The 25,192-nt window shown below is 42.2% G+C and overlaps 1 protein-coding gene across 2 annotated transcripts in view; it reads left to right on the forward strand.

Annotated features, from left to right (window-relative positions):
* The first annotated feature begins 971 nt into the window (after positions 1 to 971).
* LOC117271940 (tensin-3-like) overlaps positions 972 to 25,192 on the forward strand; it is a 42,907-nt gene continuing 18,686 nt past the window's right edge. For both annotated transcript variants that reach the window (XM_033650504.2, XM_033650505.2), the window contains exons 1-12: positions 972 to 1,348; positions 11,802 to 11,969; positions 12,198 to 12,248; positions 12,432 to 12,554; positions 14,201 to 14,265; positions 15,316 to 15,399; positions 17,055 to 17,167; positions 17,638 to 17,698; positions 17,871 to 17,946; positions 18,033 to 18,162; positions 18,384 to 18,449; positions 20,304 to 20,405. In XM_033650504.2, coding sequence (XP_033506395.2) covers positions 11,820 to 11,969; positions 12,198 to 12,248; positions 12,432 to 12,554; positions 14,201 to 14,265; positions 15,316 to 15,399; positions 17,055 to 17,167; positions 17,638 to 17,698; positions 17,871 to 17,946; positions 18,033 to 18,162; positions 18,384 to 18,449; positions 20,304 to 20,405 — 1,021 coding nt within the window. In that variant the 5' untranslated portion in view covers positions 972 to 1,348; positions 11,802 to 11,819. The remainder of the gene's footprint in view (positions 1,349 to 11,801; positions 11,970 to 12,197; positions 12,249 to 12,431; positions 12,555 to 14,200; positions 14,266 to 15,315; positions 15,400 to 17,054; positions 17,168 to 17,637; positions 17,699 to 17,870; positions 17,947 to 18,032; positions 18,163 to 18,383; positions 18,450 to 20,303; positions 20,406 to 25,192) is intronic.

The following is a 25,192-nucleotide window of genomic DNA, read 5'->3' on the forward strand; positions in this document are numbered from 1 at the left end:
CACTCAGTATTTAATAAAGTGCATTTGTCTTCCTCAGTAAAAACATTCAAACCTTTATTTAACACTCAGGAAATCAACAAGCATGAACATTAAAACAATCAAGCAAACAATGCATATCACTTATATAAAAGCATACAAACAACAGCAATATATGATCAATAAAAGTAGGAATACAGGGTGATACATATGCTATGGTGTAGATTTATAGTTAAAAGCATTCACAATTAAAACAAGGCATTTAAACAGCCATATGGGTGGCAGAGTGTCCAAGTTATTCCATGTTTAAGAAGCACTGTGAGGTCAGAGTTAAAAGGGTTGAAATACAGGGTGGAAGCATCTACAGCAAAGCTTTATAAATGAACACAGGCAGTATGGCAATCCATTACATGAAAGTAGCAGACTTTTTTGACATTATTAAAGACGTACAGTACATATTGGTGCATAAAAATAACCCAGAATGCAGGAAGTGAGTGTGAGATGCTCAAAATTGTCTGGCAGAGGGCCCCCGGGCCCTTCATTACATAGATGCGGCCCTTGCATAAACATAATAGTAATAAAGCAGTGACTTTTCACATATTGCATTAATTTTTGCTCATGCAGTGAACTGTATGATAGTGCGTTTGTGCTACCAGTGGTATGCATTATAGGCTACTTCTATACTAGATGATTAAATAGTATAATATAATGGACTATACAACAAAAAGATGAGATTATTGCCACCACTGCAGCCTACATGTGAGGAGTTCTGTGGGGGTCCTGCAGGGGGGTGGCTGGAGGAAGTCCCCGTCTGCGTGTGAGGGGTGAGGGTGAGAACAAATGGAGACAGGCGGAGGGAGGAGGGCCGTACGGAGGGGAGGTAGACTGGAAGGGGGAGGGAACAAGGGAGACAGCCTTAGCGGCGCAGTGGGAGGACTATCCCATGCCAGGACTTGTGGCGGCTGCAGCGGCGGCCCGGACTGGAGGAAGTGTGTGTGTGTATGTGTGTGTGTGTGTGTGTGTGTGTGTGTGTGCTGGGGGGGCCGAGCCGAGCTGAGCAGCAAACAGCAGCAGTTGAGGAACCGAGCAAAAGGCTTCCATTTTATCACCGACAGCTACAGAAAAGGCCGGGGAGAGGAGAGGAGAGGAGAGGAGAGGAGAGGAGAGGAGAAACCCGGGTCCAGCTGAGAGCACATTCCAGCAGAGGGAAATGAGCCTCTCAGCCTGCACTAAGCCTGTATGACGGGCTGAGGGCTTCTTTGATCAGGACTTGAGCCCGAACTCCTTCTTCTGTCTGCAGCTCTGACTGACAAAGGGACACAGAGGAGGAGGGAAAAAGGAGAAGCAAAGTGCTCGCTTTCAGTTTGAAAAGGTAAGGCACGGTGTGTGAACTTTTCCACAGTCAATCATTTGCAGGGAGAGTTTGTGAAGTTGTTTTTCTTTTTTTAAAGTTGGGTAGGTCAGTGCTTAAAAGCAGGATTAGACCTCCACACACTGTAGTGCCCTTCTCCCCTTCTCTTTAGCTCTTTGCTCAGTCACGTTTCATTGAGTTTGCCCATTTATTCAAAGTGCAAAACAGGGCACTGCTCTCTGTATTTACTTTGGCTCTGAGTCCTACTAAAACCAGGGGTGTGTGTGTGAGAGTGTGTGTGTGTTTGTGCTCCAGCTCCTCCAGCAGCACTCTGAAAACAGAGAAGGGACTCATTCAAACTGCCCCAGCACTGATCTTGTGATTTTTTCCTTTTCTTCTCAATGTGAAAGAGTATTATTTAGAGCTTTTGAACTGAACTCCCTAAAGCTTGGCTTGAACTCTTTGGATCTTTTTAGCTTTTAAATGTCTTCCTCAATGAATTGTGTGTTTGCAATGGCTATAATTTGGGGTTCCTCGCTGCTGTGGGCTCTTGGTGTACTGGAGACCTTTTTATAATGTGAAACATATGGGGCCATTCTTGTGGAAGACTTGTACCCAGTAGTCTATAGAGAGAAGAAACTCTTTGTTGACTGATTGGACTCCTCAGACGGTGGATAAATGATGGAGACAATCAGAGGGCTCTTTTTTTCCTTCTTCTTTGAGCTACAGCTGCTGCGTGGTATTTGTGGCCCTTGGGCTATGCTTCTCAGGCAGCCATTGTTGATGACATGTACAAGCGTCCTTACATCACAACAGCTACAGCCCTCTCTTCACCTGAATATCAGCTTGGAAATTAGACACACACACCTGCATTTACACCCTCTTGTGCACCTTTCTTTCACGCAACATAAACCATGCACGTTGCTCTGAACATTTTGCAGGGTCAACTCTTTCAAGATTAGGTTTAATTACAGACCCAGCGAGACAGGAGAAACATTTTTGAACTGGCAATTATAGCTTTTGTCGGTGGTTCTATTTTGAGGTCAGAGTCGTATGAACAATATCTTGCCTTTGCAAGGCGAAAGAAATGTGTGTGAGAAAAGCAAAGTGTCAGGCGGTAATTACAAAGAGCTGGCAGGGCGACAGATGAGTGGGGATCCTGGTAGTGTGGTTTGGACAGGTGGACTGGTTGGCACGGGGCTGAGGTTTTGTGTACTGTAAGCAGAACACTGTGATCTAACCCTGGGAGGAACAGCATGGGACGGAGCACTGGGCCATTTCACTTTGTCACAGCAGTGCCACGGCCACTTGGCTGACATGTGTAAGCCATTAAAGGGAGAGAAGGAGACCTGGAGAAGGGAGGAGAATGGAGGCAATAAAGGGGAAAGAACGGCAAGAAAGAAGGGAAAGAAAAGGAGAGATGGAGGGAATGAGGGAGCAAGAGTGGGAACGTAGCCTAATCCATTTTGGAACGCATTCCACTATGACCTTGGGATAGAAAACGGTAATTAGGGAGTACTTTAGGAGCCTTAAGGGTGCACAGATTTGCTCAGGGCTGTCATTTTTATTCCCTTCAACATATCTTGTGAAAACGTGGGACAAACACACGTTAGAGTTCCAGGGTTGCTAAATAAACTTACTAAAAATATCCAGCTCCCCCTCCCATTGCTTTTTTTTCTCAGTAGTTCTCATGGTTTTGTTTATTTCAGTTCTTCAGCAGTGAATGGGTGTCAAAGCCACAGCGTAAACATATAGAGCTCCTGACAGGAAAAGGCCAGAACAAACTGTGGCCTTGTCCCTCTCTGGGCCCTTCAACCAGCCTGTTATGTCACTGTGGACAAGTTATCCCGCAGTATGAGGCGTGCGCTCGTGCCAAGTATAAATACAAGGCGGTTTGGAACAGTGAAGCTGATGGTATCAGGGTTATTAGGTGGCTATTAGATGTGAATGCTAAATACCAGCTGGGGGCTACAGCCAGAGGACAACGGCAAGAAACAGATCTGTTCTGGTCGTAGAACTCTGTCATCTGATAGAGTGGCAAACAGGCATGAATAGTTCTATTTATGTGTACAGAAATGAAGCTAATAGGGGGAAAAAAATAGCTGCATTAAAGGAGCAGTGTGTAAAATTTAGGGTGATTTTGTGGCATTGAGCAGAATGAAGTCAGCTAAAACTTCTCCTGGTTAGAATTCCTTCAGTGTCCATTGTTCAGGAGGCTTTTTTCCCCTCTCCAAAAGGAATGGAGTCATGATTAAAACCAGTAAAAACACAGAATAAAGCACTTCATGTTTCAAATTAGTGTTTCTTTGGCGCTGTTTGGCATGTGGGAGACAGGCCGCTAGCCCAGCATCTGCTAATGTGTGCTCAATGCTTGTCTCTGACAACTTAAAATCCAGCTGTTCAGCTGTTTTTACCAGGAGCGAATTATCCGTAGAGGTCGCCTCGTCTTTGGAAACAAACTGACCTGGTGATTCAAACTGGTTAAAACACTGAATAAAGCAGTTTCAAGTTACAAATCAATGTTCGTCGGAGACAGGCTGCTAGCCCAGCACCTGCTAATGTGTGCTCACCTTTTTTCCTTTGATAACTTGAGCTCCAGATGTTCAGATTGTTCTTAGCGGGAGCTGAATTAGCCGCAGAAGTTTCTACCTCTTAAAAGCAAGCGGACCTGGGGTCTCATTTTTAAACATAAGCCCTTTTTAGATAGGAGTTGTGCAAATTTGCAGGAAAGCCCAATCAGCCTTTTTTCAGCATTGGCAGTATAAAAACAAAATCAGGGAGTGCAGGGATGTGCCTTTTTCGGGGCAATGGGGGGCGTGAGCAAGTAACAAAACGTGTAGCTCAGCCTGTAACGTAAACAGTGACGTGGGAGGGAAGCTGCAGCTGGTCAGTCCTTCAGCGATTCTCTCATAAGTAGGCCCGTTCTTCACCGTCCCAGTCATCTGACGGTTAATGGCCTCTTCGTTTGCGAAGGCAAGGAGGGCGCGCAATTCCTTGTCTCCCCAGTTGCTCATCTTTACAGTGTCTGTCAGGTTTGCGTTTCCCTCTTGCTAAAAGCTGCTCGCTAATTCCTGCTATCAGCTGTTTCCTGTTTATCCACCGCCAGTTTGTTGCATGTGCGGCGTCATCAACAGCTCCTCCCACAAGTCATCAACAGCCCCTCCCGTTGCGGAAGGGCGCCTCGGTCTGTTTAAACTAAAAGGGTTCCACCAATATGACTACCCTACGCGGAGGAAAATTGGGCACCTCAGATCAACTCACCAATCCGGCTCTGTGTGTATAAACGCTCGCAGCTTGCTGGCAAAATGGCCCAACATTCGCGGAAAATCTGGCAGTGTAAAAGGGGCTATAGCGTACGCAAAAACAAGGCCTAAAAGAGGCGTGCGCCACTTCCCATGTAAAAGTTGTAATTCATAAAGACAGACTTGATGGGAGAAACTTTGACCCACGCTTACGAACACGTTGGAGAAGGAAAATTGGCGATGCAGATAGTGAGGTGGGAGCCTGAGGGTAGAAATGGTCAAATATTTTTTGGCACACGTCATTTTTGGCTTTTCTACTGTATTCTGGTAGAAATACAGAATACAGCAGTTTCAAGTTACAAGTCAGTGTTGAACGGAGACGGGCCGCCAGGTCAGCACCTGCTAATGTCTGCTGACCTTTAACTTTAAACTTGTAAAAACACTGAAAAAAGCAGTTTCACATTAAAAAAAAATCAGTGTTGTTCTGATGCTTTCATTGGGGGGGGGGGGGGGGGGGGGGCCTGCTAACTTCGGTGGCTGAGCTGAGAGCACAAATATCCCTCTCTAGAGCCAGTGTTTGGTTCGTCCGATCTGGGCTACTGTAGGAACATGGCGGTGCAACATGGAGATCGTCATAGATTTTTTTTTTTTTTTTAAGATATTTTTTGGGGCATTTTTAGCCTTTAATGGATAGGACAGACAAGCGTGAAAGGGGGAGAGAGAGAGGGAGTGACATGCAGCAAAGGGCCACAGGCTGGAGTCGAACCCAGGCCGCTGCGGCAACAGCCTTGCACATGGGGCGTCTGCTCTACCACTAAGCCACCGACGCCCCGGAGATCTCCATGGATGAGGATCCGCTACCTATGTAGATGTGAACGGGTCATTGTAAGGTAACGAAAACACAATGATTTTTATTTTCAGATGATAATGCTCTTATCCCCCTAAATCCTACACACTGAACCTCTAAAGTAAAACACTTTTCCATCCAGCAGTCCCCCCGCAGGCAGCCAAACTTCCTGAAGCATTTATGGCACTTAAGTTGTTAGTCAGATTTGCAGACAAACAACTTAGGAGATCATTAATCTGTCCCGACTCTCCCAAAAGAGACAGCAGTGTAATGTATGCATCCCTCTTTTTCCATAGGTGCAAAACAGAGCCAGCTCCTACATGCTGGGTTGGATGAGTTTTATCACCCCACTTTGAATTCAGCCTCCGACTGAGCAGCGCTGCCGTCTGCAGCAGAGAGAGTTTGTGTTTACTTGAGGTTAGGTGCTCTCTCTCTCTCTTTTTTTTTTTTAATTTCTCCTACCAGTGAGTAATATCACTGCACCCATTTTTCATTTCAGAAACGTAATTTCAGTTTAATGGACCTATAAAAATATTTAAGCTGTCACAAAATGGAGGCCGTTGCCACAACATGTCAATCATAAAGCAGGAGCTGGAGCCAACAGAAGCAATTGAGTTTGATTTCAGAGTGTGAATGGGGGGAGGAATGCCCTGATTGCTTTCATATGTGTGCAGGCATTATGTTTATGGACAGTTTTATTCTTATTTTTTGAAATTATTTAAAACACTTTGCATCTCTTACTAATTTGCAACCTATCTTTTTAAAATTAGATGAATTGATTCAGTAGATTTATGTGGTAAAACTAGACAAAAGTTTGGTGGTTGCAGCTTCTCTAATATAAAATTTAATGCTTTTGCTTCATATAATTGAACCCTTTTTGTCTTTGGGACATTTGGTGTGCGTTTATAGTAACTTGTAATAAGAATTTCTTTTTATTTTTTGACATTTTAAAACCAAAACATTGTCTTTAAGAGAATCTGGCCCTCCCTTACCTTAAATCAGCTTTTTCCTTTCCTCGTTTAACCCTTAAAAAAAGAGTCCCTCCACTTTATTTAATCTTCTACTGGTTTGCACAAATATGTAAAAGCAATCTGCACCATGATGGCCACACTGAAATCACTAATGGAAAACACAGTTGGGAAGTCTGTACATGTAGCAACCAGCCTAATCACATACAAACAAACTTTTGTGAAAATGGATTCAGTTGCTGGGGCTCAACCCCAGGCTCGGGAGAGTCTTTATTATTTGGGAAAGACAAGCCTGCAGAGTTTTTGCCAACTGTTGTCACCACAGTGGACTCAAAAATGAAAACAACTATGAGGTCAGCGTTCACATGATGAGGCCGTGATTTAACCCTCAGGGTCTGACTAACTGATGTCTGGGTTTTGAGACAGTTCTCTCTGCAGTTTATGTGCTATTACATGATGCCGTCTTCTTTCATCTCTTGGTTCACCTGCTCGTACAAAATGGAAGATTCCATACAGCGTGGGCCAGGTGAAGGGTGTGGCTCCTGAAATAGAAACAGGCTTCATCCCAGCGCTTTAATGTGCCTCCCCACTCCATCTTCGCCGCATTTCTTTTACGCATAAATGGAATGTTTGATTAATTTATTTTCAGCGTTGCTGTGGGTAATTGAAAGAAAGGCATTTGGAGCCGGTCCCAAGTGATGGTCATGCATGTGTGAACGTGGCTGACAGCACCCACGCAGCCTAGTCAAGCTCTTACCTGCAGGGGTTGGTGCTGGGGGAGCCAGACACACCCTAATCCCCCAACATCCTGACCTCAGTAAACCTGTCGCAGCTTGTTCGCAGTAGACCTGGCAACCCATTTTCTCCAATCTCTCTGCCTTACCCCGCTCCTCTACCAGCCTCGCTCTCCCAGTGCCCATGGGTGGGCTCGGGATTTGAGTTCCTTGGCACTGCTTATTCTGCCTTTGTGAGCTAATGCTGTGCCTCAAACCAGGAACAAAAGTAGTCAGTGCAAATTAAAGACCAATTATCTTTAGTGCGTGCTGGGGCAAGTTGCTCATGTTAGCTTGAATGATGAGTGGGAGAAGTGAGAGGTCTAGTAGGAAAAGGATGTTTGTTACTGCAGCGATGCGCATGAATGATTCATTAGAACCAAGCTGCGAGTTGATTTATTTTAGAATCTTGGCTACTTTTGTGCATCTTTATGAGTTTTATTTAAATTGGTTGAAACCTTTTTTTGTTAGGTAACTGAATTAGTCATGCGATCAGCTATTTAAGGGCCCTGTGTGTAGGATTTAGGGGCATTTATCAGCAGAAATGGAACAAAACATATCTTTTCTATAGTGTATAATCATTGTGTTTTCATTACCTTAAAATGAGCCATTTACATCTACATAGAGAGTCCACCTCTTTGGGTCGCCATGTTTCTACAGTAGCCCAGAACTGACAAACCAAACACTTGCTCTAAATAGGGCCATTCATGTTTTTGCAGCGGCCCCTCATGACGAGCCAAACAGTGTCTGAAAAACACTGATTTTAATGTGAAGCTGCTTTGTGTAGTGTTCATACCAATGTAAATCGTCGGGTTTATTTGTTTTGGAGAGGAGGAGACCTCTGTGGATAATTCAGCTCCTGCTAGAAACCTCCAGCATGTCTGGATCGTTAAGTAATCAGAAAAAAACATGAGCACACATTAGCAGGCGCTAGGCTAGTGGCCCGTCTGGAACAAGCTGAACAGTGTCGTATGAGTCGTATGTGTCTTTACTGGTTTTTGGAGAAGAGACCTTTGAAGATAATCCATTAAAAACCTCCTGAACAATAAACACTGAAGCAATTCTAACCGGGAGTTAGGGTCAGCACACAGGAGAAGTTTCAGCTGGTTTTAATCTGCAGTCCTCACTGCTAGATGCCACTAAATCCGACGCACTGCTCCTTTAATAGTTTGACTTTTTGACCTTACTTGCTGTCTTGCCGAGAGTTAGATGAGATGATTGATATCACTCTCACGTCTGTATGTTGAATATGAAGCCTAGCTTAGCATAAGGACTGGAAACAACAGCTAGCATGGCTCTGTCCAAAATAAGTTACTAAGCTAAGCAGCTACTGGCGTCAACATTAGCTCAATGTTTGCCACACAGTGGTGTCTTTTCATCTCACTCTCTGCGAGATGCCCAAAAGGTCAAACTTCCCATCCAACATTTATATGTGGGGCCCATGTGAGTAGGAAATGATCTGAAATATGGGCCCTATATGGGATTGTCCATGGGTTCCATAAAAGCCCCATGCCAGTTGCCCGCATGGGTGGTTTTAGTCAAGTTGGCCCAAGATAAGATGCCCATTTTTGGCCCATACCCACTTGGTGTCCACGTAGCTGTAGCATAACCCCTGTGGGGCTCACTTGTGTAAACCCACCCAAAGTGGCGATTGGCATGGGGCCATTATGGAACCCAAGGACAGTCCCATATAGGGCTCATTTTTTAAGCTCATTTACTAACTACATGGGCCCCACATATAAATGTTGACTTGGTCCAAAAAAAATCCTTTTAAAACAGGTCTTTATACACCAAATTAATTAATGTTTTTCACACTCCGGGGTCACATGGAGGTCAAGTGTTGGTTAGATTTCTTCTCATCTCTAGTTAGCACAGTACTTTGACACTCCCAAAACATTACAAAGCCTTGTCTGCATGCCCGTGCCCTGGAGATACACAGAGCCTAAGTACTCGCCGACCTGTTCATTAATTTCCCATTAGTCAACAGTTTTTCCTCAGAGTCTCAGGGGAAATAGACTAACCCTGCCATTAGTTCCAACAATGCCCGAGGACCTCTTCCCCCCCACCCAGCTTTTACTCACCACCACCACAACCTCCACCAACACACACACACACACACACACACACAATCACAAAACCCAGCCGTGTTTCCCCCAAGAGATGACCTCTTCATACACATGGCCTCTTTCATTCCGCTCTGAGGGTTGGTTTAAGCCGTGGCTACACTGTCCCTGCTTTATGGCTCCCTCTCTGGCCCCCTTCAAAGTGTCGGCCTGTAGCCTGCAGTCATGGCGCACTTAATTGACGGACACATTCTTGACTGTGGATCGTTTATTCACAACAAACAACTGGAGTCATTCAAGAAGGATGATGGTATCTTTGGCAGCTTCAGGAATGCGTGTCTGTTCGGGACAGTGTGTGTTTGTGGGAAATCTGAAACATTTATCAAGCTCTGTTGATCAGTTATCTCTGACAGATATAAAACACGAGTGTAAATCAGTTATTTTTTTAAGTCATTGACTTACAGCTTAACCCCAGCTCACTCAAAGGTAGAATGTGGTTTGCAAAAATACAGTATTAAATATGGATAAAAAGAGAAAAGTAAAGAAGAATAAAAAAGAATATAAATAGAAATAGGAAATATACAAGAGCAATTAAATGGAAAACTACAAGGCAAACAGCACATAGTACTTACAGTGCTGTACTTCAGCTCATAGTGCAATACTGTCACAGGTGAAATGACATAGTTGTGTGATTAGTAACCACAAAGTAAAGTGTTTGTAATACCATCCACTATAACAGCATACACCAGAATAATATATTGTTTGATTATTTGATCAAGTAATGCTTTTTCTGTATGAATATGGACATATATATATAGTATAGTACTACAGCAATATAACATCTAATAAAATAAAATAAAATACAGTATAGCATGAGTATAGTATAATATATTATGAATGATAAATACAATATTATATTTATAATACAATGCACTTTTAGTGTCTTTTGTGTGCAATATTTGCAAACCAGTCCAACAATGTAATAAAAATGATAATAATAAATATATATAATATAGAATATTAAAAATACTCCTTAAAATAGTGCTTTTTGTATTCCATAAAATGTCAGATAATAGTCACAAATGTCAGTCTTAATTTCCTAAACCCTTAATTGACAACTTTAAATAGCTTATTTTGTCTGACCAATAGTCAAATACCTGAAATAATAATTCGAAAATCATATAAAAAACAAAGAGTGCAGCATGAGTATAGTATAATATATTGTAAATGATAAATTGAGTATTATATATATAATACAATACATTTTCAGTGTGTTTGGTGTGCAATATTTGCAAAGCAGTCCAATGTAATAAAAATAATAATAATAAATATATATAATACAGAATATTAAAAATACTTCCTAGAATAGTGCTTTTTTTATTCCATAAAATGTCAGGTAATAGTCAAAAATATCGGGCTTAACTTTCTAAATCCCTAAATACCAACTTTAAATAGCTTGTTTTGTCCAACCAACAGTCAAAAACCAGAAATTATTAATTTGACAGTCATATAAAGAACAAAGAGTATAGCATGTTTATGGTATAATATATTGTAAATGATAAATACAGTATTATATATGTAATTCAATACATTTTCTTTGTATCTGATGTACAATATCTATAAACCACTCCAACGATATATAAGGTTTTGTCAGGGATAATAAAAATAAAAATACTTCTTAGAAATGTGTTTTTTTATTCCATAAAATGTCAGTCTTAATTTTGTAAAACCTTAATTGACAACTTTAAATAGCTGGTTTTGTCCGACCCACAGTCAAAAACCTGAAATTATTGATTTGACAGTCATAAGAAAAACAGAAAGAAGCAGCACATCCTCATAGTCAATAAGCTTGAAATGGAAACAAACATATTTGGCATTTTTACTCAATAAAAAAACAATTACACTGTTTGATTTACTGATTAATCGACTAATAGTGTCAGCACCAGCAACGGCCGCAGGCACCACTTTGTTATTCTCCGGCTGACACCCGGCACAGAGCATACAGAGATGACTAGATAAGAGAGTAAGGGATGTGTCTGTGGATGTGGTGGGGTGAGGCAGGCTCTCTCCAGACCACCACTGCAGGAAGTGCACGGCCATGAGGTCACAGGAACACGCCATCACTCGGGGATTTACAGCAACTGGTTCTAACCGGAATTCTTTGAAAGTTTTTCTTTGTCTTTGTTGCTCTGACTGACTGACATTGGGTACTAGATTGCTGGTGTTTAAACATTTGATACCACCGCACTGAATCTGTTTCTGGAGGACAGATGAGCAGCAATCATCTCCCACATGTTAAAAAACCCGTGATATATTGTGACACTTCAACCAGTACAGTGTTTGTGACTCATGCTGTTGACCGTTTCTGTGTAAACAAGACACCCTCTGTCATCCAATCTGGAGCTGAGGTCAATCTCTAAAGATATCTGTTGCAAACTTGGACACAGTGTCTGAAGCTGAGGACTTTGACCGTCAAATATTGACTCGAGCAAAGTCACCCGCTTTATGTGGGAATGATGTGAGGTTATTGAAGGGCCTGAGTCACCTGTGTCTCTGCTTTGGTGTGTTTTTTTTATAACAGGAAGTCCTGAGATTCAAGATGGAGGAGGGGTATGAACTCGACCTGACATATATCACAGAGCGTATCATCGCTGTGTCCTTCCCCCGGGGGTGCACGGAGGAGATCTACTCTCACAACCTGAAGGATGTCACACGAATGCTCAAGTCCAAGCACGCAGATAATTACCTGGTCAGTGCCTGTCTGTGGGCCGCTCGCTGTCTGACCGTGAAATGAGCTGAGGTGTCAAAGTACAAACAGTATTGATGTCAGGGCTGATGGGCTTTCGTGGGATATTGACATGAGAGTATTGATCTCAGTAGTTTATTTTTCACTAGTGTAAGGATCAGTGTTGAAGCAGAAAGCAGTTGCCTTGGAGACAATGTTTAAAGTCATGGGTTTGTTGTATGTTTTCTTTAGATTATCAACCTGTCAGAGAAGAGACATGATCTCACTAAAATGAACCCCAAGGTAAGTTTATGTTTAATGAATATAAAATAGGCTATTAAGCCGGATGAAAAACAAATACAAATGATTTTAATGGCAAAATGTTTATCCTCTTTGATTAGCTGTGTCTTAACAGTATAATATTTTTTGGTATTGGATATCATAGAGCGCTAATGTGTCTGTTTACAGTGAGTGATGTGTTTTCAGACTCTAGATACAGGCTGGCCGGACATGCACGCGCCACCTCTGGATAAGATCTGCACTATCTGTAAAGCCATGGAGAGCTGGCTCAACGCCGATGCCCTTCATGTGGTGGTTATACACTGCAGGGTAAGCGTCTGTGTCTCAGTTTGCTTGCATAATTTATCAGCGACTCCAGATTTAACATATTGTAATTATTTTGGCATTCCACATTTCCGCTTGAGGTCGATAGGACTTTATATAAACTATGATGTAACGTGGCTCGGGGCTCTGATAGTGGCCGATAGCTATAACCTCCACTTGTCATGTGGGTACGGCCGTAAGCCTTTTGCGTTGACTACCCCACATGCAAACACAAGGTAATGTGTGCTTTAGATAAACATGGTTGGTATCATTTCACTAGAATTAAGCAGCAAGCCACTAGCAGTGTGTGTGAAATGAATTGCGCAACAAACTTTCAATCTCGTTTTTCATCAGATACAATGTTCTCAGAAAGCAATTATCCCTGCATTTTTCTGCAGATATAGAATGTGACTTCCTCCTGAAGCTCCTCCTGAAACCATACCATACAGTGCCACACGCTGATTCTGTGCTTGGAACTGTCCGAGCACTCACGTGCACCAACGTACAGTTGGGGCCAAGTTAAAGCAATTTCAGATTAAGCGCCAATGTGTAGGCTTTGTGTCCCTTTGTCCCGCTGTACTGACGACCCAGTTACACTACCGGACCAAAGCACCTTTGGGTGGTGCTGGTGTTATCGACTGATTAATTGGCTATTGGCTTTTTCCTGCTCCGAACAATCGTTATTACGTATATCAGCCATTAAAAATCCACTATTGGTCGACCTCAAATTTCTGCTGTCCTTTTTTTTTTGTTAAAACTAAAAGTATTTTAAGTATTTGTGACATTGAACTCAAACAACCTCTAAGGACACATTCACACTGGCGCTATTTGGTTCGCTTTAAATGAACCCTGGTCCGCTTCCATGGATAGTTCGGTTCGTTTGGAGTGGTGTGAACGCTCTGGTGCGGACCAAACGAGCGAAGCCTGGTCCACTTGAAAACTTGGGGTCTTGGTTCACTTGCAAGTGAACCCTGGTGCGGTTCGCTTACAGTGGGAAATGCAAATGGACTAAGAGAGGAACGTAGAGAGGAAGTGAACCAAAGAGAGGAAGTGACGTAGAGCGTATTGCATTTTGGTGTGTGGTGTTTTTTGTGGTGACCAAGCCGGCTGAAGGGGATGGATTTCCGTTTTCGGTCCTGGCCAATCGATGAGCCGGGTTTTCTTCTTCCTCATGCTTATTTTCTTACTGGTCAGTGGTTGTTTCGGGCAATACCACCCCCAAACATGCAGCTTTTGTGACTGTGTGACGTTGTCCAGGCAGTTTGGTCCGCTTCAGTAAGTGCAGTGTGAAAGTGAACCAAACCAAGTGAAGGTGTGACATTTTTCGGCATCCCCCGGCCTATCGAATGGAGTCCCCCGCACTATCCTTGTGTGAATGTGCCCTAACTTACATACCTTTAGGGTGGTGGGGTCCAATACAGCCTTCTAAAATAGTGTGTGGGGACATATCCCCTGTGTCTCTCATGTAAATTACGCCCCTGGATACAGATTTGTGTCGTGAAATAACCAGTAATGTTCTAACCTTTGCAGACAATAGTGTGTTTATTAGGAAGATAATTCAGAAAATAATTATTTAAGGCCTTTTTAAACTGAGTAAAGTGCTGCATTTGTAGTGACCATCTCCCCCTCCTCATCCTCTTTTTTGTCCTCAGGGCGGCAAGGGTCGAATTGGTGTCGTCATCTCATCCTTTGTGCATTTCACCGACGTATCAGCCAGGTAATTACCGCCATGTGTTACATTCCTCATGTTACTATAAATGTTGTTTGCTCTGAAGTCAGGATTGATCATAATATGAGTGAGTGCACCCACTCATTGCTGGCAGCGAACAATGTCAACAACAACCCACAACAGTTCATCAGACTTATTCCGTCGACCACAAGAAAATCATCGCCTAACCACGGCAGATTTATTTACCTGCTTTCATTTAGGGTCCAGGTGATTCAGAGGGTGAGTCAAAGAAAAGCCCCCTCTTTCACATTCAAAGGGAAACCACACAGTTTAAGCCATGAATCACCCCGTATTGGATTGCATGAATCAACTTGGAAACATGTTAGTTACTGTAATAGCTTCTGGCCACAGTGTCAGTTTCATGAAATCTTTTCATCGTGAAGAAAACCAATTCTAAATTTCTAACCATTGTCATTGTCTAAGCCCTAAAGTAAAGAGACGCAGCAAACATTAGGAGAGGCGGCCTGGTGTTATGCCCCTGTGTAGATCCTTTCTGCACACAGTAGTCTTTGTGGCATGAGCACACATCGGCCTCCGATTTAGCCTCTGCTTCCCTTAGTGTTTGCGTCCCGCTGAGGAAAACTGGGCCGGTAAGGCGAATGTGAAAGACAGACAGCAAAAAGAGGTAGAGGAAGAGACAGGAAAACAATGAGGCAGATTTACAATGGAATAGATTCACGGGGGGAGCAGAGGGAGAGGGCCAGCGAGCGAGAAACAGAGCTGTGGTGAAAAGGCTCCAGCGCCTGTTGGTTTTAGGTCTGTCTGAATAGCAGAGCTGTGCACACACTCTGGCCTCTCTCTGTCCTCCTCTCCCCCTCCGTGTTTACTTAAGGCTGGCATTCTCTTCCTCTCTGCTGGAATCCCCTGTCTCTCCGGTTACTTTCACTCTTGTCCATTATGCGTGTGTATGCATGTGTGTGTGTTGTCCTAATTTAAGTTAAGGTTAACACCATTCAATTATGAAGCAGCAGAGTGTAATCTCTCTCTTGAGTCATAATTACCTCAAGTGTTTAATGGGTCTCACTGTCTCCCTCAAAGTGCTGATCAGGCGTTGGACCGCTTTGCGATGAGGAAATACTACGATGATAAGGTCTCAGCTCTGATGACACCTTCGCAGAAACGGTAAGACCCAAAACTTGAGCACGCCCTTCTGTATAGCAACATCTAACTGTGTGTTGTTTGACTGGTGCTTTGTTGTCCCACATCCAAACACATTCATGTCCCAGGCACACCTGATTCAGTACAAACTTTACACATGCTGTTTGTCTATTTTATTCACTGATAAACCTGTCACTGTGGATCATTGTGATGAGAATGGGACCCCATGGTGACCTGGTGTAATCTTAACCCTGTGTGTCAATGTGAACCACCTTCCCCTTACAATCATGGCTTATAAGTGGGATTAATTGTGCATCAACTCTATGCAGAGCCTATGCCGTAGCCTACGTCGTTGTGTGCATTTATACTTTTGTTCCAAAACACTAGCTGGCGGCAGGGTTTTTGTGAAGTGCTGTGAAGATTAGCTGATTCAAAACACACCCATTAAACACTTCATAGCAACAATTTCATAAGTACACAAATCAACTTCACTACAACTCGCAGCATTGACAGACAAAGCACTTGTCTTTATCTGGACACATTTATCCCACAGAAACAACATGCTAATATTTTTAGCACAAGCCTATGGCATTTTACATAGTGTAAATTAGCCTAGCAGCTTGCAGATTTTTCCTCTACTCATATGAAGTCAGGGACAACAGCGACATTTAACAAATTCGGCTCCATTACAACTCATAAGTTTCACTGACAAAATAACTGTCTCATACTAAACATGTTTTCCAAACATATATAACAGCTAACATTATTAGCACAATCCCAAGGTATTTTACATTGTATAAATTAGCCTAGGGACTAGCGGAGATTTCCTCTGCTCAAATGAAGCCAGTCACACACAAGAATTAAAATGCTATTTCTGTGGAGGCTTTAATGTCTTCACAATTTGTTGTTTCTTATCTGTGAAATTAAAGTAAATAAAAGCTTCGTTTCCACTGAGGGAAATGGTTTCAGCTTATGCAGAGCCTATGCCTTAGGTACAGTGTCCTACAAAGCACAATTTCATTTGAAGCCTAACTTCTTTAACATTAAATAGTGTCTTAAAGGAACAGTTTGACATCTTGGGAGATGTGCTTATTCACTTTCTTGCTAAGAGCTAGATGAGAAGTTCAGTACCAGTCTCATGTCTGGACATTAAATCTGAAGCTACAACTAGCGGCTGATTAGCTTATCTTAGCTTAACATGAAGACTGGGAAAGGGGGAAACAGCTAGCTCCCAGATTATGAAGCTAACCAGCTGCTGCTAAGCTTCATATTCAATGTATAGAGTAGTTTTGATCTTCTCATCTAAATCTGTAGAGAATAAGAATATTTTCAACTGTTGTGAAGTCTGAGAAAATAACCCTGATGATGTCACATTGATGTCATCAGTGTTATCTCGGTTTGGGTTTGGAGGTTACAGTTTTTAATGAAGTGTTTGAGTTACAATAGGAGCTCCAGTTTAAAAGATGTGGATATTTGCCAAGCAGGGTAAAATAACCTCATCAAGTTGCATTATGGGAAGTGTAGTGCCTTGCCTTTAACACAAGCAGAAAAAAATGCAGTCTAAAAGTTATTGTCATTAAATATCAGATTAAAAAAGTAAACAAGCATGTTTCTGGTCGTGGGAATACTTACAATCGTCCTGCGTATCATTTACATCCACCTCTTTGCTCTCATGTCAGGTACGTTTGGATCCTCAACAGTCTTCTAAGCGGATCCATGAAGATCAATGCCTCTCCCTTGTTCCTGCACTGCGTCATCCTCCACGGGATCCCAAACTTCGACGCCACAGGAGGTTAAACTCATATTGTTTACCACTACACACAGCTGCACCTCCCAGTGAAAACACAGTCGCTGCCACCATGACGGCATAAAAGAACCCAGACACGACCACATCAGAGCTGGAGCAGTAAACACGATGGCGACTTATCTATACTTTATATATTTTTTCCAACACACATGCATGCTCAGACAGATAGAGGCACTTACATATAGAGAACTGAAGAGAAGAACTTCTTTATAGGTTCCCAGTAAACTCATGGGAATTCACACGCATGTTTGCATGTAAATTGCTGTTTTCGCTAATTCTACTAAAACAACAAAGGTCTCCGTCACATCATGGAGCTGAAATCCCTTTCTCACAACAGCAGCTTATCACACTTGGTGTGAGCAAAACAATCTGACTACCTATCTTGCTTCAGGCTACTAAAGGTCATGCTATCAGAGCCATATTATTGATCTGATAATTTATCTTTTTCCCTTCAGTATGTCGTCCATACATCAAGGTTTACCAGGGAATGCAGGCAGTGTATTCATCTGGAATCTAGTAAGTAGCGCTCACATGTGGTGCAGTAATTTGTTTACCTCAAAGAATATTGGAATACATCAAAGCAATTTCCTGTTTTACTTACTTTAATGTTGATTTTAACTCAGAGTTGCTGCTTTCTGTAAATGTTTGTGGCTCACTTTGACTCACTTTTCCGTTGTTTTCGTTCCAGTCACATCGGTCCCAGCCACAGAGACCGTGTATGCATCACACTGGAGCCGGCCCAGCTTCTAAAAGGAGACATCATGGTAGGAAAAAAAAAACACAAGATACCTTCTGAGAGTTTCTGACATCACTATTTACATTGTTTTAATCACAACATTTTTATTTCCAGATTAAATGCTATCACAAGAGTGACGTAACTTCAGAGCGTGAAGTTATTTTCCGGCTGCAGTTCCACACGGGAGCAGTGCAGGGCTACAACCTGATGTTTGAAAAAGAAGACATGGAGACTGCCAACAAAGGTAGAGCTGAAAAAAAAAGGCAGGTCTCAACGTGCTAGTTTACGGCGACTCCTCTGCTTCTCGCTGCATCTGCAGGGCTCCGTCTGGGCTTAATTTAGCCTTGGCACTTTGAGACCAATAATCTTGTTTTCCCAAACATGTTACGTGTACTGAGAGAATCCTGTTCGCAGGCACCACCATTCATCCTTCCTCTTCTGAATGGCTGTGTGCTTACATTCCAGATCCCAGATTTCCAGATTATGGCAAAGTGGAGCTGGTGTTCTCAGAGGGACCAGAGAAGATCCCAGGTAGATCCCTAACTCTTGAGTTTTTCTCAGGAGTTTCTCTCTACAGGGAGAGGTAGTTGGAAAAGCAGATGCAGAGCTTTCTCAGTTTTCCCCGTGGTGTTGTCCTGTGCTCCGTTCCTCCCCCTCTGCCCCCCCGGTGAGAAGGGATGTGGAATGCTGCAGAGGGGAAATGTAGTGTGAAGTGTGTGCTGACAGAGAGGTAAAGAAGCACAGCATGGGCTGCCCCAGAGCCCCACAGGAGTGAAAGTATTGCTGCATTTCCACTGCACGGAACAGGACAACTGGACTCACTCTGTTTTGGTTTTCCATTTGCAAAAGTTGTGCATAGTACCAGGTAGTGTGTTTTGGTATTATCTCTGTTGAGGTTCCAACGAGCTGAGCTGATACTAAAAGGAGTCAAGACACTGATTGGTCAGAGAGATTGTTACTAGACATGGGACACCCTGCACAAACACTTTAAAAATGTTCCACCCACAAAACTACATACACTGTGCCACACAATTTACAAAGCGCATAAATCATTGCAGATAAGAGGATGTGGCGTTTATCATGTTGGAGATGGTGGCATGGTAGTTTCACGCAGAGTAGCTGTGGCGACTAGCTGAGGATCTTGCCTATGCTGAGGGGGCACTATCTGCAGTGGAAAACAAAAGAGAAAAAGACCTAGTACCAAAAGCGAGTCAAGTGGAGCTGAACTAAACCATGCAGTGGATATGAGGCATATGCTGTGTGGGTCTCTGTATGTATCATATGTTGCATTTATTTGCTTGAGTGTCTATTAAATACAATTCCTGTAGCATAGTTAAAATACTTTGCCTAAGGTGATGCAAAATTCTTTGCCGTTTTGCAGCATGTGATGGTCTTTTGATTAGAAATGTGATATTTCCGGTCATTGTTGTCCCCCAGCAATGTGATGTAGATATGATTTCCATCTACAGCAACAAGGGTAAAAAATAAAACTTGTTTGGACTTCATTGGTTATTATCTCATGATTTAACAGCTCGATATCACTCTCACATCTGTGCAGTGAATACGAAGCTACAGCCAGGAGAAAGTTTGCTTAGCTTTGTATTAAGATTGGAAGCAGGGAAAACAGCTAGCCTGGCTCTGTCCCAAGGTAAAAAAAACAAAACAAAAAAAAAAAAAACCAAAAACACCTCCAAAGTGCTTTAATTCCAGCTACACATTGATTGTCTAATCCTTACCAAAAAAAACTGTAAAAATGACAAACTTTTTGCTTATATTTGAACAAATGCAGGCTAGCTGTTCCTCCTTTTTTCCAGTCTTTGTGCTAAGCTAAGCTAAGCTAACACATCTGCTGGCTGTAGCATCATATTTAGCATACAGACATATGAAAGGTGTTTTAGTTTAGTTTATTAGTTTGTTAAACGGGGACGATGCACAACACTGACTAGACTGTTGAACCAGAGCGAGCTACATAGCTAATTTCAATAGAGAACAATACAGACAATATAGTACAAACAATTAAAAGCATAACAATTTGCAATGGGAACATTTTGCAAATTTACAGACAGTACATCACATATAAAACAGCTGATTCCATACAAAAGGAAGCAAGTAAGCATATTTCCCAAACTCTTCCTTTAAGTCTTTTATATTGGAAAATCTATTGAAAATATGAGGGAAACATTTGCTTTTAAGTTGTAAGATTACTTGATAATCAGGATTAGGTGATAAGAAGATCTTACAGTGCTATAACACAGCTCCTCTGAAAGTTTATAATATGAAATTATTGCCCAACCCTTAATATGTAACCCATCCCTCGAGCCATGACAGATGTTACAATGGCCAAGATACAGAATCTAAAATAATGTTGGGTTTTTTTGGGTCCAGGTGCAGACAGGTGGCAAAATGGGGCGGATGTTATCGTGGACTACAACACGGCAGATCCTCTAATCCGCTGGGACTCCTATCAGAACCTCTGTGATGGTGAAGGTACTGTTACTAATCTGCCACATTAGTCACCACATGACTCACAAGACATGATAACAACGCCAAGATCTGCCTAATGAATCAGACTCCACCTGACTGAAAATACCAGTGGCTGTTTTATGAATGGATCAAGTATGCTTAGGGTGTTACTTTTTGGTATTCGGTGTGTTACTTCTGTTTCACAAACACACACACACAAGCTCTCTTTTTCTCTCAGGGAGTTAACACAGCGTGACAGGTCAAGTGCTCGATGTTACTGAGGAACTGCAGTGTGATTGCAGTAACATGCGCACACGTTCACTGCTAGCTTCGTTAGAGTTATTACTCATCAACCCCAGGCGGGCAGGCCCTGTGGAAACGAGACTATATTTTGGTGAGGGAAGGAAAAAGAAGCCAAAAATGTACCTTGATGTAAATGCAGTATGATGGGCATGACAAGCAGAGTTGTTTCTGTGTGATGGATAGGGAGGAGTGTTGTTGTATGTAGGGAATGCAGGGTTCAGAGGAAGAGCAATTAGTTCTCAAGAGATTTCTATTTTGTTGTTTCATCAAATGAATAGGCATGCTTTAACCAGCCCACACACACACACACACATACACATACACACTCTCACTCGCGCCTGCACACACACACACACACACACATAGGCTCACACTCAGAGCCACCCTGTCGGGGCATCCTGTCCTAGCTGTGGTTGTTGCTCTCCACTCAACCACAGAATTCACAACAACCTCCCAGAATAGAGCGACGTGGTGGTAGCATTAAAACACAGATCCACCCTTTCCCAGGATTCATTGAGTGTTTTTATAAGCGCAGCTCAGCTTGATGAAAATGAGCTGGCTCTTTTTATTTTCATTTGAAATACCCCGACATGTCCATATATACTTTTACGCGCACCTCTGGGTAAGCAATAAAGAAGCAGAACACTCAAATTTAAGAATTCATCAAAGCAAAACAGAGACATTAACAAAGGGGCAATTTTTCCTCTTGCCTTGATTCTGAAGCATTCATGTGGGATATTTACAGCCTTGTTTTCTCATGTAAACACTACATCTGAGACGGGAGATGAGGAGCTTTGTTGGAATTCTGCATCTACTTACCAGCAGTCCTCCAACAGAGCCAGTCTGACTCTGAGGGGCTGTCACTCAGAGGAAGTCTAAAAAAAAGTTTGCCACCATAGTGCTAAGGTTGTGAAAAGAAAACCTCATTTACTTCAATGGCTTTTGGTCAATTGTTTATCCCCACGTGTGAATGGAGAATTTTAAAAGACTGTTTATCCAGAAAGCTTGTTTGCTTTAGTTTACTGTCAAAGGAGGTTGTTGTCTTTGTGTAGCTCGGCTAACAGCTGACTGCAGACATGAATATTCGATAGGGAAGATTAAAATGTGAAGTGCTGAATGGTAAACTGCTAGTGTTATATAGCCATGCAGATAGTTTGTGAAACAATATAGACGGGTGGAATTAATTTGTGGGGCTTAAAGCACTGAAAACTGATATTTTAAAAAAAAAAGTAAACACCAACATTTCTTTCCAGAAAAGGTCTGGAGTAATCTGGGTCTATGCTCTCAATGGTTTTCATAGATACTGTTTCTCTGGTAGAATGTAATTCCAGTGAAAACAGTTCACAGCAGCAAACATTTGATATCTCAGTTATACAAAAAATTACAAAACTCAAAAAATTACAGGCCATAATAAAAATAAATAGGAGACCCGGAGTCTCATTTTTAAACAAGGCCTAAAAGAGGCTCAGGCCACTGCCCACGGAAAAGTTGTGATCTATTAAAACAGACTTGATGGGAGAAACTTTGACCCATGCTTATTTTGGAGACACTGGCGACACAGATGGTGAGGTGGAAGCCTGATTGTGGACATTGTCGAGTATTTTTTGGTGCCTGGCATTTTCAGCTTTTGTCTGTACATACATTTTTAGTATGGATCCTATGCATTGTTTTATAAATGAGACCGCTGGAGTTAAGTGAGGAAGGGCATTGTAATTAATACGAAAACCCCCAATTCATGGTCCTGGCGAGACCTCTGTTGGAAGAACATAATCTAATCTTAAGTGCTATATCGTAGGCAACTGGACTTGAGCTCTTAGTTTCGGAGTCGACTCTGAAACTGAGAGCTCACATGTGACCCCTACGACTCTGCAAGGGTTCACACCCACACAGGGTTTAAAGCCTGCAACTCCGTACCAGTCATTTAGAACTGAAGAAGCGTCTTGGATGAGATGCGAAACGTCTTCAAGCAACGCAAGCAAGTCCAGTTGCCTACGATATAGCACTTATGATTACCATGACCTGGATGACTGAGAATCTTGACCGACAACATAATCTAATATTTTGGGACCCCAGAAATGAAATTATAAAAAGCATCAGTGTGGTTGTTAGGTGCGCGTGGCCTGACGGAACTTTTTAGTAGGGCCCGACCGATACGGATTTTTTGGGGCTGATTCTGATATTATGGAATAAAAAAAAATCCGATAACCGATATATCGGCCGATTACATTTTTACGTTTTTCAATTTAAAAACCCCCGAAATACCTGCTTTTGATGGCTTAAATATAGTTCAAACACTCGTTACAAAGATATAAATTGAGGGAAGAACATTTTACTATTTTCAGATACTTTTATTATCAGAAATTGTGTGGAACAAGCAGCGTATGAACAATTTGAACACAAAATAAATCAAAAATATGATGTGCAAAAAGGCAGTAAACCTCTGGGAAATAAAATAATCATGCAAAGTCTATATGAATTAAGACATTCACATGTATGTTCACAGTACCAGAGTTCTTCTTATTATTGCCAATTTAACAAAGGTAGGTTTAACACCATATGCCCTGCATTTTTATTAGTGATGAAAATATAAGTGTTATCATCGGTGTCAATCGGCCAACTTTTGGCCGAGAAAGCATTTGTTCATGGTCTTTCATTAAGGACTTTGCAATAACTAGAGAAGTGTAATGCTCACTCCTACCCTTATAGGTGTGGGGGGAAAAAAGTACAGCATAGTATTGCAATAGTTTTGTGTGGCAATATCATATCGTCCCACATAGCTAAAACAGATGCTGACAAAGTTTTTCTCTAGTGACATAATTTGCAGTTTGAAAAAGGTAATAAATCGCAGTATATTTTACGGCAACATATTTAAAATCTCAATAAGAATGTATTGTGACTTAAATATTGGGATAATATCGTATTGTGGATCCTCTGGTGATTCCCACCCTGAATATCTCTTCATATAAAATACTAAATTCCAACCCAAGGCCAACTGTGAATGCCTCAGTGAGAGGAATCAATCATCCCCATGTTCTGTGATAGTGCTCCAGCTATTGAGGCTTCCGGACAGATTTACTGCAGATGTGTTGTATCCCAATGATACGACACTGTATCACACCAGTACTTCTCCTCCATTTAATCTCCTTGGCATGAGCTAGGGATGACTGGACTGTAGTTGTCAATGAAATAAACTGTGCATAAAAGTTAGACAAGGGAAGATAACAAAATCTATGGTGTACCTAGAGTAACTGAGATTCTTCTGCAGGTACTCAAATTTTTTGTAAATTTAAATTTAAATGTACTATATCTCAAAACTTTCTACCAATAGGGGCATATGAGAAAATGTATATGATGTATATGATGGAGTTTTCCCTCCATACACTCTCTGTATGTACACTATGTCCTGTACAAAGTGCACACAGAACTTTATGAGATAATAATTCCCAGAGGGCTGTCGTCTACACATCGGAGGCACATGTAGAAGCTTGGGCGGAAGAAAATGTGGATGATGATCATCATTATGCATCCGACTCACGGTTTTGGCATTCAGGAGGTGCGGGATGGTAGTAACTGAGAAGGAATGGGAAGGGTTAGGTAATTGCATATCTATACACAGCCAGACATTCTCCTGCGATACAAGAGCAGCTTGAGGAATGGTTCTGGTTTCGCCGCTCTCTGCACTGTAATTGGTGGATTATTCAGGGACTGACCATACCACAACAGCCAACATGATGAATGCTCGATATAAATGCTTTGACTGGTTTTCGTAAGCTAAGAACATACTTGGTTAACCATTCTTGGGTTTGTTAACGCCAGTGTAATCCCGATAGGTGAAACAGTTTTTAAAACAATTGTTGAACCCCATAATTGAGTTTAGGGCACATCTGTTTTTTTGCTGATATTGTTCATGAGGACGGCAGGCATGCAATTTCATGACACACAAGAGTGAGAGAAAAACAACTTGGCTGCTGCTTCCAGAGCTCCAAGTACAAGGCAAGGATTGCTTTAATTAAAAAGTGTCTTTTTACAGAGTGAAAAAGTCTGGAGCTGCAGGAATGTTGTTTTCTTTCTCTGATCCTCTGTGGGCCGCCCTCTCTTTTTCTTTCTTTCCCTCTTTTTTCCCCCCTTCACTCCCCAGTGGGGTAGTCCCCTAATGCAGGGCAAGAGGTCGGGTTACTGCTTCCCTCCAGCCCGCCTCCTACCCTTAGTCCCGCCTCACTTGTTTACATTCCTCTGCCCTTATTTGGAGATCTCAAGGTCCCCCCTTGTGTGGAGTGCAAACACTCTCACCTTCTCAGCAGAGGAAGAAAGCAGGGGCCAACTTATTCCTACTCGTGATTTGACCCTGACCATTATCTGCTGGTTAGAAGCCATGACTGCTCTCGTGTGTCTGTGTTGCCTCTCCTCTGCAAGTTGTGTTTTACTGGAGACTGGGATTGTCTTGTGTGCATACCTGGTAGTGGCAGCGAAGGTAAGAGACTTTTCTTCTTGAGACAGATGGGTGGCCG

Source organism: Epinephelus lanceolatus, chromosome 12 (assembly GCF_041903045.1).
Source record: "Epinephelus lanceolatus isolate andai-2023 chromosome 12, ASM4190304v1, whole genome shotgun sequence".
Lineage (NCBI taxonomy): Eukaryota > Metazoa > Chordata > Actinopteri > Perciformes > Serranidae > Epinephelus > Epinephelus lanceolatus.